Raw genomic sequence first — 15,774 nt, 5'->3', positions numbered from 1 at the left:
AATGAGGGTGTGGGGAGAGCCGGGGTGCCCTCTCTCTTGTTCACAGCTATATTCAAAACACCTGAACCGTGAATGCCTCTCATCCAGCTGGCAGCTGTGAGCCTGGGTCTACGTGGCCCTATGAGCCTGAGCTTCGAACAGCACAGTGATCTTAACCTTGGAGGGCCATGGATTAGTCTGTCTAAGGAAGATGTGGGTGCCATGGTGGGCAAGTGGTCGGGTCAAGGAGAGGGAGTGGAAGGGACAGGGCAGGGTCTGGAAAGGAGAAGCCCCTCCCTCTGCCCTGTCCCCTAGGGCAGCCCAAGCTCACGTGGACATCATTGTACCTGGCACTGCTTTTGTAGCCTCCAAATAGCAAGTCCAGCCTGAGCCAGGGTCAGAGGTGGCTGAGGGAGGCCAGGGCCAGCAGGCGGGACCCACCAGGGGCCCAGGAGCCTTTCAGGAGAAAGAGGCAGGTGAGGAACAGGTCTCCCTACACCCTCAAAGCCCTCAGCTTGGTTCCCAGACATCGTCACCTGGGACAGGTGTGATGAGCGCCCCTCCACATTGCTGTGAGCCCCTCCAGTGGGTACTGCCAGGCACAGGGCATGATCCCAGCAGGGGCCAGGCCCTGGAGGGCTCTGGAAGTTGGCAAGGCAGGGGCACTGGGCACCACTATCATGCTTCTGAGCAAAGGAGGTGTGAGCACTTGTTGTCTCGAATGAGCTTCCTGACTCCCATCTGCATCCACTCCAGCCCCAACCTGAACCTACCGTGGGTCCCCAGGCTCTGGAGGGAAGGTGTGTCAGGGTCTTCCTAAAGCACAAACAGGCCATGGCGTGCCGGAGACAACAGCTCCGCAGTCAGACAGACCTGGGCTCAGTCAGGTTCTGCTCCTTTAGCCGCTCTGGGATGGCAGGCAAGGTACCACATGCAGCTCAAGGTGCCTCCGTTTCCTCACCTGTATCATGGGCACAAGGTCGGGTGACCCACAGGGGAGACCAAGGCAGGTGTCCTGCCTGCACCCCACAGTTCCCAGCACCGTGGCTGCCCAGGGGCCTTCATCCATGGCTGTGCAAGCTGACCCTGCAGGGCGCTTGTCCCAGCCCCTGCTTCCCTGGGCCTCCTAGATGCGGGGCCTGAGGAGACCTGAGGCTTTGCTGTTGGTGTTAGGGAGGCCAAAAAGGTGGCTCTGTTTCCTTTCTCGTGGTGCACTCTGTCCACGGACTGAGGCTACTGGCTCGAGGGAAGAAAGGGACTGGCCAGATTCGGTGATATGAAGGCACCTGGTTCCAGGAAGGTGGGAAACAGACACGCTGGCGTGCTGTGGAGCCACCTTACCTGTCACACCTGCAAGCAGCAGCCTCCATCCTGCCTTGGGGAGGTCAGCTGGGTGCCCCCTTCCCAAAAGACCCTCCGTGGGGACAGACGCAGAGGCTGCAATCCCCTCAGAGACGCTCTCCCGCCCCAGCCCCCAGCCTCCTCCACACCCCAGGGGTATGCAGGACTTCACAAAGGGCCCTAAAGGCAGTCTCATTCCAGCCGCTCTGCAGCCTGGCTGTGTGTGTGAGGAATGGGGTGGGGGGGCCCCTGGAAAGGGAGAACGGGTTGGAGGAGCCGCAGAGTCCAGACCAGAGCAGTGACAGGACTGGGCGCTGCACGGGGGTCCAGCCAGTGACCCTCCCCCTTTTCCAACCGTGCTCCCCCCCACTTTCCAACCACGGCCGTACACGCTGCAGTTTCTCTTCCAGGAGGGAAGGGGCTGCTTCTTCCCTGGTCTCGGACTGGCTTTGCCCTCAGGGCTGTTACTGGTCTCCAAAAAGAGCTCCCTGACTGGACCCCAAGAAGGGCAGTTGTGAAGGGTGGCAGGTGGCCGCCTTCAGAGCACAGAGGAGTACTGCGGGCTTGGGGCGGGGGTGCGGCTCAGGGGTCGGGCGGCGGCATCCTCTTTCCCAGCTCCTTCACTTGGTCGTGGCTGGACTTCAGCATCACACCTGGAGAACGTCACCATCAGCAGCCACTCGGGTCACTGATATTAGCAAAGGAGGCTTTCTTGGTGTCACAGGCTCCAGGACTGTGGCTCTGGCCCAGGTGGTGGACCCCAAGCAATCCTTCACCTACGTTCACAAACTCCCTTCCGCACTCCGGGTGGAGCCACGCCCCGGGCTTCACTCTCTCCGCCTCTCCCTGGAAGCCCAGAGGTGCCCACAGGCAGCTCCCAGCCACACATGCTCACAGAGCCCCTGGGGTCCTGGCCCAGGCTGGGCAGATCCCCGTCACCCAGGAGGTGGGGCTTAGGCCATGGAACGACCACGTCACCGGCAGTCACCTCGTGCAGAGGACCACGCTGCAGGGACTGGCCTGCACTGCAAAAACGTCGCATAGGAATACACACCGAGAGGAAACCAGACAAACATTTATTAAGCACCTACTACGCGCCAGACCCTATGCAGGGTGCTAGGAAAATGAAGTCAATGCAATCCAGCCCTCGCCCAGAAGGAGCTCACAGTCTAGCGGGCCAAACCTTCAATCATAATTAACAGCCGCGAAGAGCGAAGGTGCATTTAGCTTCACAATTGCACAATGAGCTTTTATATAAGTTCTCCCAACTGTCAACACCCAGCAACACAGCCACATTGTTTCAAAAGCACATTGGCATACATGTAAACACAGTCACACAATTGATAGGACGGACAGCGACCACCTGTGACAATTCATAGTCTGTTTCAGGGCCAGACTTTGAGCATTACTTACTCCTTCCTATTAGGAAGGATTCAAGTTTTGCCAATTTGCAGAAATGGGGGTAGAGATACAGGGTAGTTCTACGGCCCCCCGACATCACGCGCTGGTGCAGCCGCCCTCGACACGAGGGGTCCTGAATCCTTGCCCTCTTTCCCTCCACCACATCACAAATCTTCTGGTCTCCCCTGGAAGAGGGCCCCAGATGTCCCTGGGCTCTTTCTCCCGAGCTTGTCAGATGGGGAGGAAGGACCACTTCCCGTGAGCCAACCACGCCGAGTTCACTCACACCTGGTTGGGCCCACGGGTGACACCGGCTCAGACAGGCACACAGCACAGCGCGCTCAAGCCCAGACCCTTCCTTATCTGGGGACCAGCTCTCCGGTCAGTCTCCAAACCTGACGGGGTTGGCGTCATACAGGAGCAACGGCCCTGCGAGTCCCGCCTCTGCCCGCCTCGCCGGGGCTGCACGGGATCCATCAGGAGCAGTGGAGCAGTCCAGGTGCAGAGGGTGGGTGGTCCTATTCACCCCTCTCACCCCTGGAATCTGAACGGGACAGTCAAGTTCGGGATCTGAGAGCCCCCTTCACCAAAGAGGAAAAACACAACCCTACACAGATTTGGCTGGTGATGGTTAATTTAGGAGGATAAGGGGTTAGGAATCTGGTGAAGAGATCCAAGTGGACCCATCTCCGGGTCCGGGGAACAGGAAAACCAGCCAAAGGCTTGGTGTAGTTAAGCCTAGAGGAGGGTGGGCAGACCATGAGGCTGAGTGTTCAGCGCTGAAAGGTTGGGGGCGTTCAGGACCCCACCGCCTGCCTTCTCTCCTGGGGCGGGGGGGGTGGGGGAGGCTTCTCTTCCCCTGCACGCTGGCCACAGCCAGGGCACTTTGTAAAGGTCATGTTAAGTCTCAGCTCCTCCCCTGGGCCCCCCAGTGTGGCCCGTCTTGGACAGAGAGGCTTACCAAGTGAGTCAGAAGGTACAACACGTTAAAGGTGTTTCTGACCCCATTTGGAGGGCACGGGTAAGGGGAGGGGGCGAGGCGCGCTGCCGACTGACTCGGCCTCGGTCTGCTGGCCCAACAAAGCCTGCCCTGACCCTGTTCCAGCCCTTGGGGCAGCAGCTCTCTGGCTCACACCCAGGACCACCTCAAGGTCGCTCCAGGAGGCTGGATATCCTGCTAGCAAACCCCTTCCCCCAATGACGGCCCAGACGGAACTCTCTTAATAAAAAAAAATAATTTATTGTCAACAAAGGAGATATATACAACAGGAAAACGGGTGAAGAGGAGAGTGTGAGTGACCGAGCCCCCAGGTAGGCTGCTTCCGCCACCTGCGGGGATGGAACAGGAAGAGGTAATGGAGGCTTCCCGGTTTAGGAGCCTAAACAGGTGGGGGAGGAGAGGCGTCCCCCGAGGTAGTGGGACTCAGTTCAACACCGTCACGACCACCTCTTGCGTAAGGCACTGTGCCAAGGGAGAATGGTGGGGGGCTGAGAAGGTGGGAGGAGGTCAGGGGGACAGAGAGGTCTGGGTCAGCAAAAGGATGGGTGTTCTCCATAGGCCCAATGCCCTACCGCACGACAGCCCTCGGCACCCCCGTCCCCCTCAGGGCCTGGCCTCACGCCTCCCCTCGGGGAGACACTTTCCAGCGTCCCCGAGTCATAGCGGATGCTGCCCACCTTCCTCTCCTCCATCCTGCCTTGGCACCCGGTTTTACTCTCTCCATCAGGTGGCCGAGCTGGGCAGCTCTGAGTGATAAGCCGAAGGGGGACAATGCCTCCTCTCCCCGCCCCCCCCGCCCCCAGAAAGCAAGAACCTACAGGCCACTCCCTGCCTCTGGCTGCCCCCCGACAGCGGTGCTGGATTCCGACAGAACCGCGGGCCAGTCTGGGCTGTCACCTGCTCCCACACCCTTGGCGCCCTGGGGATGCTTGGACCAGTCTTGCAGGAGGTTGACTGCCGGGGGCTCCTCCAGTCGCACGCGGATAACCTGGAGATCCAGCGTCCCGCGAAGCCCCGGAGGGGGAGCTGGGCAAGGATGGGAGCAGAGAGAGAGTCAGGGCCCTCCGGACAACCCACCCTGAGGATGTCCCCCGAGGGTCTCTGTAAGCCACACCCCCATTTCCTGGCCTTCAGTGCCATAGCCCAGGGCCTGTGGTCTGAGAAGCCCGGGGACAGCGGGAGGCTGTGCTCCGAGTTCATCCCAGGACCAGCACCTACCACAAGGGCATCACGCCTCCTCAGGCAGCAGCGCAGCCCTCTGCAGCTTCCTCCCTCACGTATCCTGCCACACGGATGCTTAGTGCTGTACTCCGCGCCCCTCAACTACCTTCAGCTGACTCTGTTTCATCTAGAACTTACTGGGCACCCTAGCCTGATGGGTTCTGCCTTGTGTGGGCAGAGGTGGTGGGGTGGGGAACACCCCAAAGCAGAGAAAGACATGACTGTGCCCACAAAGGCGCGCCCAGGTGAATACGCAGGGCGGAGGAGAGAGCACTGGATGGAGAGTCCTGGGTTAACATCCAGCTCTGCTCTGGAACCTCAACCAGGCTCTTCATCTCCCAGGTCAATACCTACCATGCAGGGGTCAGATGTCCACCACAGCAGCGTGGAGAAGCTACTCACAATGGGCAAAACCGGGCCTTAAGACAGGGGACCGTGAACGGCTGACAGCCACTGTTCAGGTACCAAAATGTCCGGTTCGGCATGGGCACGCACGAAAGTTACATCGAAAAACAAAGCCAGAAAACGGTGATTGTTAACTGCTGTGGCGTCTGTGTTATTTGTGGTTTTCTCCTGCACTGTTTCTAGAGACCCAGGGATTTAAAATCTGGCAGAGAAAACAGGTACAATTTTGCTGTGCTGTTTGCCGGGGTTTAAAGTGACTCAATGGCTGCCACTGGGTCACGCGACTGAACACATTCTGCTTTGTAGTCACATGAGCTGGTTTGTCTCCCTGACAAACTCTAAGCTCCTTGAGGGCAGGTGGAGCCTACTTATTGGCTCCTTAATTCAACAATAACTTACTGGGCAACTGTACTGTGCCTAACACTAGTCCAGTTGCTGGGGGGTCCCCAGAACACGGAGCAGGCCAAGTGGCCTTCCTGGAATTTACATTCCAGTGGTGAGAGCCAATAAACAGGATGAACGAAGCAAGAATGCAATGTGATACACACAGACAGAAGCAAAGTAAAAAAGTACACCAGGGAAGGGGACGGGGTAGCAGGGAGGGCCTCACAGAGCTGACGCGTGAGCAAAACACACAGGAAGCAAGGAGTCAGCGGCGTGTCTGGCTGGGGAACAGCATTCCTGACGGGAGGAAGAGCAAATGCAGATGCCTGCCCTGGTGGGCAGGAGAGGTGAAGATCCTGGTCTGAGGACCACCGGTCTCCACGAAGACTCTGACTTTTATCTGAAGTGCAACAGCGACGGTGCTGGAGGGCTCTGAGCAGAGCAGTGCCAGGATCCCACTTGTGTTTTCAACAGGGGTTCTGGCTGCTGTATGAGACCGACCACAGAGGGCAAAGATCAGAAGCCAGGAGACAAGTTCAAAGGTTGTTAAGGAAGCGTGGATAAAGTAGCAGCAGTAGGGGTAGTGACGGGGGTCAATTCTGAGTACTCGGAGGTGGGGCTAACAGGATTTGCTGATGGACAGATGTGGGGTCTGAGAGAGACAGAAGGTGACTCTGATGGTTTGGTCCAAGCAAAGTGAAGAACGGGGCTGCCAGCTTCCTGGGGAAGTGAAGACTGGGGGGGAATAGAGTGGCTGGAGGTGAGGGGAGGAGACTGGGGGTTCCGTTCAGAAACGCCGTCAGAAACTCCGAGTTTGGGGGATCTTTTAGGCAACCAATCAGACACGTCACATGGGTAAGAGAGAGGCTGGAACCGAAGGGAGAGGTCTGGGGTGGAGGAGAAAGGTGGGACTGTGAGCCTGGACAGGATCACCCAGGGCTTAAGTGCAGATCCTGACCCACGGCTGGGTCATTCATTCATTCACCAAATACAGAAGCAGCACCTATTCTGTGCTGGGCACTGGGGATATCACAGTAAATGAAACAGGCAAACATCCTGACCCAAAGGAGCGTATGTTCTAGAAACGGGAAGAAAAACAACCATAGGATCCCACTTGGGAAGCTAGGAAAGAACAAGAGAGGCAGGTGCAACCCAGGCATGCTGCTGCCCAAGAGGCCAAGGGCAGAAAGGGTTTCCGGGAAGGAGGAAAGGAGGGAAGGAGGGAGGGGTTCCTTGTTTTTGCCAGGTCAGGAAAAATAAGGACTGAGAACTGACCACCAGACCTAACTTTATGGAAGTCAACGGCAATGTTGCCAAAAAAGCCATTTTAGTGTGGGGTGGTGAGCATGAGTTTGACTCAAGTGGCTTCTAAAGACAGACTGGAGACAGTATAGAAGAGCTCTCCAGCTTTGCTGAAAAGGCTTGGGGATAAATGGGACAGTGGCTACGATGGGATGAGGGGTCAAGAAGGGAGAAACCACAGCTTTGCGTAGGCTGATGGGGAAGACCCAGAGGAAAGAACAGCTCCTGGTCTGACAGAGAACTGATTCCTGGCCCTCATTGTAGGTGGGGTGCCACATGGGCGAAACACACCTGCCCAAGGCTCAGTTTCCTCCTCTGTAAAGTGGACATAATAATCCTTTATAGGGTGGTCCTGTGGATTTCAGGAAATAATATATTAAAAGGACTCAGTACATTGGAATTAAGTGCCAATTCTTCCTGATAGCAGAGAGGGCAAAGGGGTGGGTGGTGGGGAGGGGAGTTTCAGGAGAGCGAGGCCTGAGGTACGTAGAGAGATCTTGTTTCAGAAGCAGTCCATGAGTAGAGCCCCAGGCCATCAGAGAGCAAGCCAAGAGGACTTCTCTGTCCCCTGGACAAGCTGAGTCCCCTCAGCACCCCAAGCTGAGAACCACCCCTACTTCCCTCCTGGCCCAAACCGCTCTGCTTCCCCAGCTCCATCCCCCTCCCCTTCCTCCACACTTGTGCATGTATGTGTAAATGCGTACACCTTCTCCAGGAGGTGGCTAGGGCCCACTTCTCTCGTCTCTCACTAAGGCTTGTCTCTGAGCACAGACTCTGGAAATGTCACCACCAGAATGACAAGTGAAGGCAGCCGCCATCTACTCATCTGTCAAAAAATCTTCCCTGAGAGCTTTCTTGGTGCCAGGCCATTCTAGGTATGCATGCGTGCGTGCGCACACACACATGCACACGCACGCACGCACACACACACACACCAGCAGGAGGCTTTTTTCCCACCATCTGCACACACACACACGGCCCTGTTCTAGGTGCTGACACACACACACCCACACCAGCAGGAGGCTTTTTTCTACTATGTGCACACACATACACAACAGGCCCTGTTCTAGGTGCTCACACACACACACGCACACACAAAACACACGCACACACGCGCATGCGCCGCCAGCAGAAGGCTTTTTTCCACTGTCTGCGAGTGGGCCCCCAGGGCTCACCTCCTCTCCTGGCCGGGACGCCTTCCCCACCTTCAGCCTGGGAGGCCCCTGGAAGTCCAGCAAGTCGTCCCTGACTGCTTGACACACATATCCATCAGGTCAGCCGACCTGACCACAGTGACTCCCCGCCCCCCAGCTTTTATATCCTTGATTTTTAATCTTTTTTTAAAGTGGTAAGATCTTTACTCAAATAAGATCTTTGGAGAGCTTCAATAAATAAAACAACTTAAAGTAGAGACATTCTGGTAGAGGCCTCACAGGTTTCTGAGAAATCTGAGCTTTGGGTACTTAAAACCCCAAGCCAACCTGAAACCACTGGTCTGGTGCCTGTGCTCTACACAGAACCATCGTGGGCACCACACTATTCTCTATTTGCTGACTTGTACCCTTAGGCAGACTGTGAGTTTCCTGGGGACAAAGGCTGTGGCACTCCTGTCATTCCCCATAGCTGGGCTGCAGGAACACTTGCTGCTGTTGTCACTTAGTACCTCCTGCAGTTTCTGGACTGTCTCCAACCTCCACAGGTCCCTGCCTCTGCCGGAACACCTCTCAGCCCCCTCCATCCCTCTCATATCATTCAATCAGCTTGCTGAACCCCAAATCTCAGGCTTTGCCCACTCACCCAAATAAACCTGAGATCTCAAGGATGCCCTTCTCACCTATTGGTCACTCCACACAGGTGGGCTTCGGGCACAGGGTACCCCAGGGGTCAAAACAAAGGCCTCACTTTCAAGAATGAAACCAGAAGACTCATCAGCCAGTGGAAGAGATCAGCCACTTAGAGCAGGGGTCCACTGACAATACGAGGGGACCCGGGAAACACTCAAGTCCAGGCAGAGCATGGTCCTGGTGAAGCAGGACTGGAAGGTGACTCAAGCTGAAACCTGAGACAGTTAAAAACCTCACAGGGGTGAGGCCTGCCTCCAGACTAGAAAAGTGGTAAAAAGTAAACAGATGAAAGCACACGTGCAGAGACGGGCACACAGAGCTTTGTAAGAGGTCTGAAGGATGCAAGCCGAATTTTTGACAGTGGTCACCATTGAGTGATGTGGGCTGAAGTGACAAGTTTGCCTTTTTCTTTAGACAAAAAGTACACCTCCTTTTTGAGAGCCCTGCTCTGGGGAGCCTCCAGCAGCCCGTGTGCCATCCTTCTCAGGGCTCCAACTCCAAATGCCCATTTCAGGCAGGCGGGATGAGGCACTCTTTGTGTCACACATTCACTCCTTCAAGAACCATTTTCTGGGGCTTCCCTGGTGGCATAGTGGTTAAGAATCCGCCTGCCAATGCAGGGGACGCGGGTTCGAGCCCTGGTCTGGGAAGATCCCACGTGCCGTGGAGCAACTAAGCCTGTGCGCCACAACTACTGAGTCTGCGCTCTAGAGCCCGCGAGCCACAACTACTGAAGCCCGCGCGCCTAGAGCCTGTGCTCCGCAACGAGAAGCCACTGCAATGACAAGCCCGCGCACCGCAATGAAGAGTAGCCTCCACTCGCCACAACTAGAGAAAGCCTGTGTGCAGCAACGACGATCCAATGCAGCCAAAAAAAAAAAAAAAAGAAAAACCATTTTTTGCGTCTGAGATGCTGCGAGCAGGGCCTGGCCTGGCAAGACGAAGAGAGAGAGGAACGAGGCTCAAACCTGCCCTGCTGGAACACAGGCCGGTCTCATCTCAATTCTGCTACTGCTGGGTTACGTGACTGTGGTAGCAGTATACCGGTCCCCCAAAGATGTTCAAGTCCTAATCCCCAGGACCTGTGAATATGGTATCTTACACAGCAAGGGAGAATTAAGACTATAGATGGAACTGACATTGTTAATCAGCCATCTTTAAAATAAAATAGAGATCTGGGTGATCTGGGTGGGCTCAGTGTAATCACAAGGGTCTTTAAAGGGGAAGGAGAAGGCAGAAGAGTCAGATCCAAAAATGGCATCCTGAGAAAGACTGCACTGGCCACGGCCTGCTCTGAAGATGGCAGGAGGGCACAAGCCAAGGAACACAGGCGGCTGCTAGAAGCTGGAAGAGGCAAGACTTCCTCCTTTAGGAGCCAGAAAGGAACTCAGCCCTGCTGACACCCTGACTGTAGTCCAGGGAGACCCATTCCAGTCCTCTGAACTCCGGGACCAAAAAGTAGTGTATCTGTGTTGTTGTAAGCCACGAAGTTTGTGGTAGTTTGTTACAGCAGTCTCAGGAAATGAATACAAGGACCGTAGAGGAGGAACCATCTCTCTGAGACTCAGTCGGTCCATCTGGAAAAGATACTTTTATAAGGGCCAGATGAGCTGCATATGAAAGTTTCTTAAAACCGGACAACATGATAAAAACTCAAGCGCTTACTGCTATTATTAGACATACACTGAGCTGAGGTGTCTGCTGAGTGTTCGCCCCGTCTATTCTGCCATCGGTCCCATTTAGGCCCCTGGTCCACCGGGGCCAAGGTGGGCACCTCACACTCCAGCTGGAATCAACCTTAACTGTGGTGATGGGTGTCAGGCTTTGGGGAGCACTGGCCTAACCCAACCTAACAACCAGCCAGGACACTCCCAAGGAGCTCGCAAAAAAACTCAGCTCTCTGGCTGGCCACTGTATTTAAATCCACCTGCCCTCGGCCCCTCTCCCAGGGGACTGGAGCACCAGCCACCTCTACCCTGGGCTCTGCTGCCAAGCAGCCTCGTGGAGGCCACACCCCAGGGAGGCGGCCTTCCTGACCCTCCACTTGTCGTCCCCTCTCAGGGGCTCACCTGGGGAGGGACTTTCCGGCTGGAGAAGGCCTCCTTCTGCCACTTTCCCCTCTTTGGGCGGGTCCTTGCTGTCTGAGGCCCTGAGCTGGGTGTGGGAGAAGAGCTGGAGGACGAAGCCAGCGGGGAAGCTGCCGTCGGTGAAGTGTCGGACCTCAGCGGGAGCCGCAAAAGTCTCAGTGGGTGAGTCAGGTGAGGGGGGATCTGGAAGGGAGGACAGGATGGAACTGTGAGGTCAGACTCCCAAGCGCTGAGCCCACGGCCTCAGCCGAGGTGCAGCTGCCCTCTGCCACACATCCCCCCACCCCCCCAGGGTCCTGGCTTTCCTCCCGGAGCCCACACCTTCCTCGCCTTCACCTGGGTCCGGGTCCGGGTCTGGGTCCAGGTCCAGGGTTTTGGTCATGGGTCTGCCTCTTTTCTTTCTGACCGGCTCCTCCCCAGGGGGCTCCTTCCATCTCTGACCACGTGGCTTCTTGCTTACCGGCTCTGGGACAGGGGCCGCTGCAAAACACAAGACCTTTTTAAGAGGCCTGATTGCCGTAACCACAGGGCTGCTGAAGGTACCTGCCCAGCAGCCTCTCTCCACCCAGATGGCAGGGCCCAAGCTTCCCCTTCCCCCCAACTCAGCCTCTGAGGCTTTGGGATGACTGACCAGGAAGCTCCAGAGGGCGGAGTCCCCTGGGCCGGCTCCTTCTAGGGAGGGAGGGGTTGTCCTCGGAGTCGAGGAAAACGACAATCTCTGCTGGCATTTCAGCAGGGTCTGGGTCGGAGTCTAGGTCCACTTCGATCTCCTGGCCTGAGTCTGAAGGGGGCAGATGCCAGTGAGCAACAAGAGTCCTGACTTTTCCTTCCCCCTCCACCCCTCCCCCAGCCCAGCTACCTGAATGGGGTGGGGATGGCTGCTCGGCCCTGAAGTCTTGCAAAAGGGCCACCCCCTCACTCCAGGCCTCCAGGATATTGCTCTTCTCGGAAGGGCTCAGGTCCAGGGTGTGAGGGTGCTGCTCCAGGATGTGGGTGCGCGCCGTGTCCGCCGAGGGGGCCCGGATTTCGGCCCCACACACCATGCACAGCGCCCGCCCGCTGCCTCCCGGGCTGCTCCCCACCAGGAACTCCTGCTCCCAAGACACCTGCTGCCTGGGCTCCTCACAGCCATCACCGCCTGCCTCTAGCAGGCTGGGCCTTGGCGGCGGGGTCTTCTCCTGCTGGGCCACTACGGAGGGAGAGGAGGGGGTGGGGACTGTCAGTAAAGGTGCCCACAACAGACAATACAGAGAACAGGAATCCCCAAACCTGGTGGCATATGTAGGGAAGGAACTTTCCCACCTAGAGTCTCTTTCTCCCTTCCCCTGGAGCCCACACGGCACTAGCCACGATAAACACAGCCTACATGCCTCGGCATCCTGCTACCTCAATCTAGTCTCGGACCACAGGTCCAACAGGTATTTCCAAAAGACTGCGTTCCTGCATGTCTTCGGCCTTGACAGCCCATCAGTCTGGCAAACTTCTCTACTTCCTTCATGGCCCTGCTCAAATCCTCAGCCCTGTGAAGCCTTCCTGACCTCCCACCCCTGGCAGGTGATTATATCCATATGCGACTACCAGGCCACGGTGAAGCACTTCCCTGAGGACAAGAATGGTAAATTTTGTCATCTTACTGTCCCCTCAGGGCCTGGCACGTAGGAAAGGAGACGCTCAATGAGCCTTCTGGGGTCAGTGAATGGCATCCATGCCTGTTCCTCCACTTGTTGAGGCCCCTTCAAGAGGCCTCCCATCCTGTCGGAAATAGCCTCCCCTCCCAAAGCCTTTGCAGCGGTGACTTCGCTCGTCCCTACTGGTCGACACAGCACCTGTTCCCTGTGCACGTGGACCATAAGCTCCGACAGGATGGGAACCCTTCTCAGCTCAGCAAAGGATGCAGGCTCAGATCCACGTTAGCCTGGCAGCTCAGTGCTTCTGAACCCTTGTGGCTGCACCTCCCTCCCACCTGAGAAGGTGGAGCGAAAGACAAATATGGGAGACCCTAACACCTGGGGACTGCCTGGAAGAGGTGGCATTTGAAATGGGTCTGAGAACCAGCTTGGTCTCAGAAGGTCTAGCTCCAAGGCTGGGTTGTACCCCTCTCCCATGTGACCGTAGGCAGGAATCCCTTGGTTGCAGTTGGGCTTTCTTTCCCACCACTCCTCCAAAACAGCTCTTGTCAAGGTCACCAATGCTAAACCCAGCAGTCAGCTCTTCAACTTTGTCCTTTGACAGATGGCTTCTTCCATCTTGATTTTTGTCCCTTGGACTCCAGGGCACCACCTTCTATTGGTTCTTCTCTTACTTGACTGGAGCTCTTTTTCGGGTGCCCGTGCCAGTCCCGTCTCCGGAACAGAGCCATCTTCTCACCCAAGGCTTGTCTGCCATCCCTTAGAAAGCTGCCATCTGCCCCACCTGAGCTCCCTGTTACCCTCACTGCTTCATGTCCTACTCGTTCCCTTTGCTTCCTGACTACACTGTAGGTCCAAGACAGCATGGATTTCTGATCCTTCACAACTGTATCTCCAGCACTCAGCACAGTGCCTGGCATGAGGTGGCATTAAGCAGTTTGATGAGGAATGACTCAGTCTCCAAACTGGAATCACTGGAGCGTTCCACAACGGTCCTGGGACCCCATCTTTATCCACCTCCTTCCTCTGGTGGTCTCATCCCAGTGCCTGCCTACTGACAACTCCCATGTCTATACCTCTAACCAGACTCTCCCAGGAAATTTAGATTCACATGTCTTACTTACCATCTGACATCTGTGCTTCAATATGTCATAAACTTCTCAAACTTGCCATGTTCAAACCTTAACTCCCCATCTCCCACAGGCCTGCACTCCAGTCTTTCCACCTCAGCAAATGGGAAATCCATCCTTCCAGTCGCTCAGGCCAAAAACCTTGAATTCGTCTGTTTTTCTTTCCCACCCCAAATCTTTCAAGAAGCTTCTGCTTCAGGACCTTTGTACTTGCTATTCCCTCTGCCGAAAATTCTTAACCTCCAATTATCTACAGGGTTCTCTCCCTCGCTTTTTTTGGTCTGTGTTCAAAATTCACCTTATTAAAGAAGGCTTTCCCGACCACTTGATATTCCAAATGAAACACCCTCACTCTTTTCTCCTTACTTTGATTTCCTGTTCTCTGAACTACCTGACATGCTATACATTTATTTATCTTCATCTATCTTTGGTCATTAGTATCTACATATATGTTTCAGAACAGAAGAGTTTCGACTTTGTTTATAACGATTAGCATGCCCAGCCTGAAACAGTGCCTGACATATAAGAGGTGCCCCCAAATACTTGTTGAATGAATTCACTTCTCTGGGGAAGGAGGATGCTCTCACAGGGCTGTTGAGAGGGTTAACTGAGACAGCCTGGCACTAAGCACTGGAGAAATATTAGCAGAAGTACAGAAAGAACCTCTCTTTTGGATTGAAAGCTCTGAGAAGGGTAGTGGCCTTTATTTCGCTCATTTTATAGCACTCTTGATTCCAAAAAGGAGAGGCAGTGCAGGGAGACATCACCATGTCCTGCTGAGGCTAAATGAATGGCCTTGCTCTCAACCTTTTGGGTACTGTCCCCCTGAGGAACAGGGTATCTAGGAATGAAAAGATTTTGCATTTTTATGAATAGTGTGTCTTCCACTGAGGTGGCTCTTTGTTTTCGTAGGGTTTGCAAGATCCTGAGAACTGGAGAAATCGGTGAGGGAGGAGGGGAAAGCGAGTGCTCCCAGACTGCTCCTCACCCCCCCCAACGCAGGCCAATCCCCTTCTAGAGTGGCGAGGGCGCCCGTAGCAAGCACTCCTTTTCCAAAACTAGGTGTCCTATGCAACCCCTTTCACCCTTGCAGCGCTAGAATGTGACACCTGTAGCTTATGCAAGTGCAAGGCCCGGGAATGGTGAGCGGGGCGGAGGAAAGCTTTCTGCACGGAGTGCCCTTAAAATCCACCTTTTGGCGGGCTACAACGGCGCCTACCTTCACCTACCGAATCGCTCCGGACACCAAGGTGCGGGGCCCCTAACTCCGGCGTGGAGGCCCTGCCGCCCCTCGGCCTAGAACACGGCCTAGCCCCTGGGCCTGCCCCTGCCTCTGCCTCTGCCTCCGCTGTGTGTGTGGGGGGAGGGGGAAGTGAGGAGGGGGAGTGGGGGAGGGGTGGGACCCGCCAGCGTCTCCTCGAAGCCGTCGTGCTGGGCCCGGGCGAGGGGGCGCTCGGGCACCGGAAGATCCGGAGCTCGCGGGGCGTGGATCGAAGGCTCCAGACCCTGGGCGGGGGTGGGGGAGGGGGAATTCGGGGAGGCCTGAGATTCCAAACCCCGCTGGGGGTGGAACAAGAGGGCGCCAGGGCCTCAGACAGAAGGGGGAAGGGGGTGCCCGGGCACCAGGCCGGAGTGGAGTGGGGGCGCTTGGGCCCCAGACTGGAGGTACGGGAGGGGGTACCCAGACCCCCGACTCGTGTGGGGGGGAAGCCCGAGCCCCGGACCGTGACGCGGAAGTGGGATTCCCCTCCCATTCTCACCTCTGAGCATCGGCTCGGGCCGCGGGATTACGGCCACCACCATGGCCTCCTCGTCGTCCTCCCCTTCCTCGCATTTGAGCGTCACCTCGAAGCAGTCGAGCGCGGCGCCCTCGGCCTTCAGGGCCATGGCGCGGCCGGGGGGGCTCTCGGTGACCGGACGCCGGAGGACTGGCGCGCAGGCCTGCGCGCAAGCCGGCGGCCGCCTCTCGCCCCGAGCAGCCCCCTCCCCGCCGCCCGCCGCTCGCCGGCCCAGCCTGCGACGGGAGCGTCGGGACCCCGGGCAGGGAGGGCT

At 56.5% G+C, this 15,774-nt stretch overlaps 1 protein-coding gene across 4 annotated transcripts; it reads right to left on the bottom strand.

Moving 5' to 3' along the window:
* Positions 1-3,941: 3,941 nt before the first annotated feature.
* On the bottom strand, positions 3,942-15,752 carry SPINDOC (spindlin interactor and repressor of chromatin binding). 4 transcript variants are annotated; one of them, XM_067037471.1, is made up of 7 exons: positions 15,483-15,752; positions 11,824-12,153; positions 11,596-11,745; positions 11,286-11,444; positions 10,947-11,147; positions 5,297-5,395; positions 4,664-4,747 (listed from the first exon to the last, which is right to left on the bottom strand). In XM_067037471.1, exons 1-6 carry the CDS (start codon positions 15,607-15,609, stop codon positions 5,337-5,339), a joined length of 1,026 nt encoding a protein of 341 aa, XP_066893572.1. In that variant the 5' UTR covers positions 15,610-15,752; the 3' UTR covers positions 4,664-4,747; positions 5,297-5,336. The 4 variants fall into 4 exon arrangements, with proteins under 4 accessions (XP_058925951.1, XP_058925952.1, XP_066893571.1 ...); XM_059069968.2 differs by lacking the exon at positions 5,297-5,395 and having other exon boundaries at positions 3,942-4,747; XM_059069969.2 differs by lacking the exon at positions 5,297-5,395 and having other exon boundaries at positions 3,942-4,747; positions 11,301-11,444.
* Positions 15,753-15,774: the final 22 nt, after the last annotated feature.

The sequence above is a fragment of the Kogia breviceps genome, chromosome 7 (genome assembly GCF_026419965.1).
Source record: "Kogia breviceps isolate mKogBre1 chromosome 7, mKogBre1 haplotype 1, whole genome shotgun sequence".
Taxonomy (NCBI): domain Eukaryota; kingdom Metazoa; phylum Chordata; class Mammalia; order Artiodactyla; family Physeteridae; genus Kogia; species Kogia breviceps.
Note: the sequence above shows the minus strand (reverse complement) of the source record. Positions and strands in the feature narration are given on the sequence as shown.

What these genes read in the sequence shown, in the direction of transcription:
- SPINDOC (XM_059069968.2), bottom strand. Translation starts at nt 15,609, where the DNA reads ATGGCCCTGAAGGCCGAGGGCGCCGCGCTCGACTGCTTCGAGGTGACG. An exon ending in GCCCGAGCCGATGCTCAGAG is followed by an intron (nt 12,154 to 15,482) that starts GTGAGAATGGGA and finishes CTCCCTCCGTAG; the next exon opens with TGGCCCAGCAGGAGAAGACC. An exon ending in CCCAGGTGAAGGCGAGGAAG is followed by an intron (nt 11,148 to 11,285) that starts GTGTGGGCTCCG and finishes CCTCCCTTCCAG; the next exon opens with ATCCCCCCTCACCTGACTCA.